The sequence below is a fragment of the Pygoscelis adeliae genome, unplaced genomic scaffold (assembly GCF_000699105.1).
Source record: "Pygoscelis adeliae isolate BGI_AS28 unplaced genomic scaffold, ASM69910v1 Scaffold94, whole genome shotgun sequence".
NCBI classification, from domain to species: domain Eukaryota; kingdom Metazoa; phylum Chordata; class Aves; order Sphenisciformes; family Spheniscidae; genus Pygoscelis; species Pygoscelis adeliae.
Window position 1 is genome coordinate 62657 of NW_008824547.1, and position 957 is coordinate 63613.

General features: G+C 64.2%; 2 protein-coding genes across 2 annotated transcripts in view; one reads left to right on the forward strand and one right to left on the reverse strand.

Moving 5' to 3' along the window:
* Positions 1-248, forward strand: part of GPR62 (G protein-coupled receptor 62) — a 1278-nt gene extending 1030 nt beyond the window's left edge. Inside the window, 1 exon segment of the mRNA XM_009321836.1 lies at positions 1-248. This exon segment is cut by the window's left edge and continues 12 nt beyond it. Within this exon segment, the coding sequence (XP_009320111.1) occupies positions 1-248 (248 nt within the window).
* Positions 249-535: 287 nt separating this feature from the next.
* PCBP4 (poly(rC) binding protein 4) overlaps positions 536-957 on the reverse strand; it is a 5679-nt gene continuing 5257 nt past the window's right edge. The window contains exon 9 of the mRNA XM_009321837.1: positions 536-627. Within this exon, the coding sequence (XP_009320112.1) occupies positions 536-627 (92 nt within the window). The remainder of the gene's footprint in view (positions 628-957) is intronic.

Below are 957 nucleotides of genomic sequence, written 5' to 3' on the forward strand. Positions count from 1 at the left end.
TGAACCGCCAGATTCGGGAGGAGTTGGCCCGGCTCTGGCGCAGCTGCCTCAACCGGCCGCTGGGCCAGGAGCTCTGTCTTTCTGTCTCGGAGGCCTCTGTCCAGGAAAACTTCTTGCAGTTCCTCCAGAGAGCGACTTGCACGCTGGAGACCCACGCCAGCTGCATCAGCCCCAGCCCCAGGAACAGGCTGGACCAGACTAAGATGGGCTTCCCCATCCCAGGTCAAGTTCCTGAAGAGAGCAGCTGAAAAACAGGGGGCCCTGTCCCACCATGCTGGGCAGGAGGGTGGGCAGGGGACCTGCCAGGGACCCATCGGACCTGCTTGGACCCAGCCTTTTGGATTTGGAGGGGTCCTTGTTCAGGTTTTGCCTCTTCTCTGAGATTTTGGTGGAAGATAGTTTCTCTGCCCGGAGAAGACAGCAGATCTGGGGAAGCCTCATCTCCCCTCTGCAGGCTGGGATCTGCTCTGGCTCCACCAGCACAGCCCAGCTGCATGGACGGGCTCTCCTTGGGACATGGGAAGCCAAGGGGCTCCTACGCAGGGGCAGAGGAGGGGGCACCTCCATCTCTGTCACCCTGCTGGGACCGCTCATGGCCAGCGGGGAAGAGCAGAGGTCCCTTGCACCCTACCCAGGAGCAATGGCCCAGCTAACACCACTAACACCAGTAACACCAGGGCCCCAGGCACCCCGCTGAGCCTGGACGGCCAACACGGAGCCCTCCACCCTTGGCTGTTTAACCCAAAACTAACGTCTGGGTGGAGGAGCTCCCGTCACCCACGGTACTTATCAGGGGGATGGCACCCGTGGGGCTGGCTCTGGCTGCGTCTGTTTTTCCTGCTGGCGTGGCAGCATGCAACGCCCATGGCCATGCCCAGCCGTGCCCTCTGTCCCCCCCAGCTGGCAGGGGCTGGCGCCCCCGGGGCGGGTGGTGGCGGGGCCGGGGGCCCGCGCGGG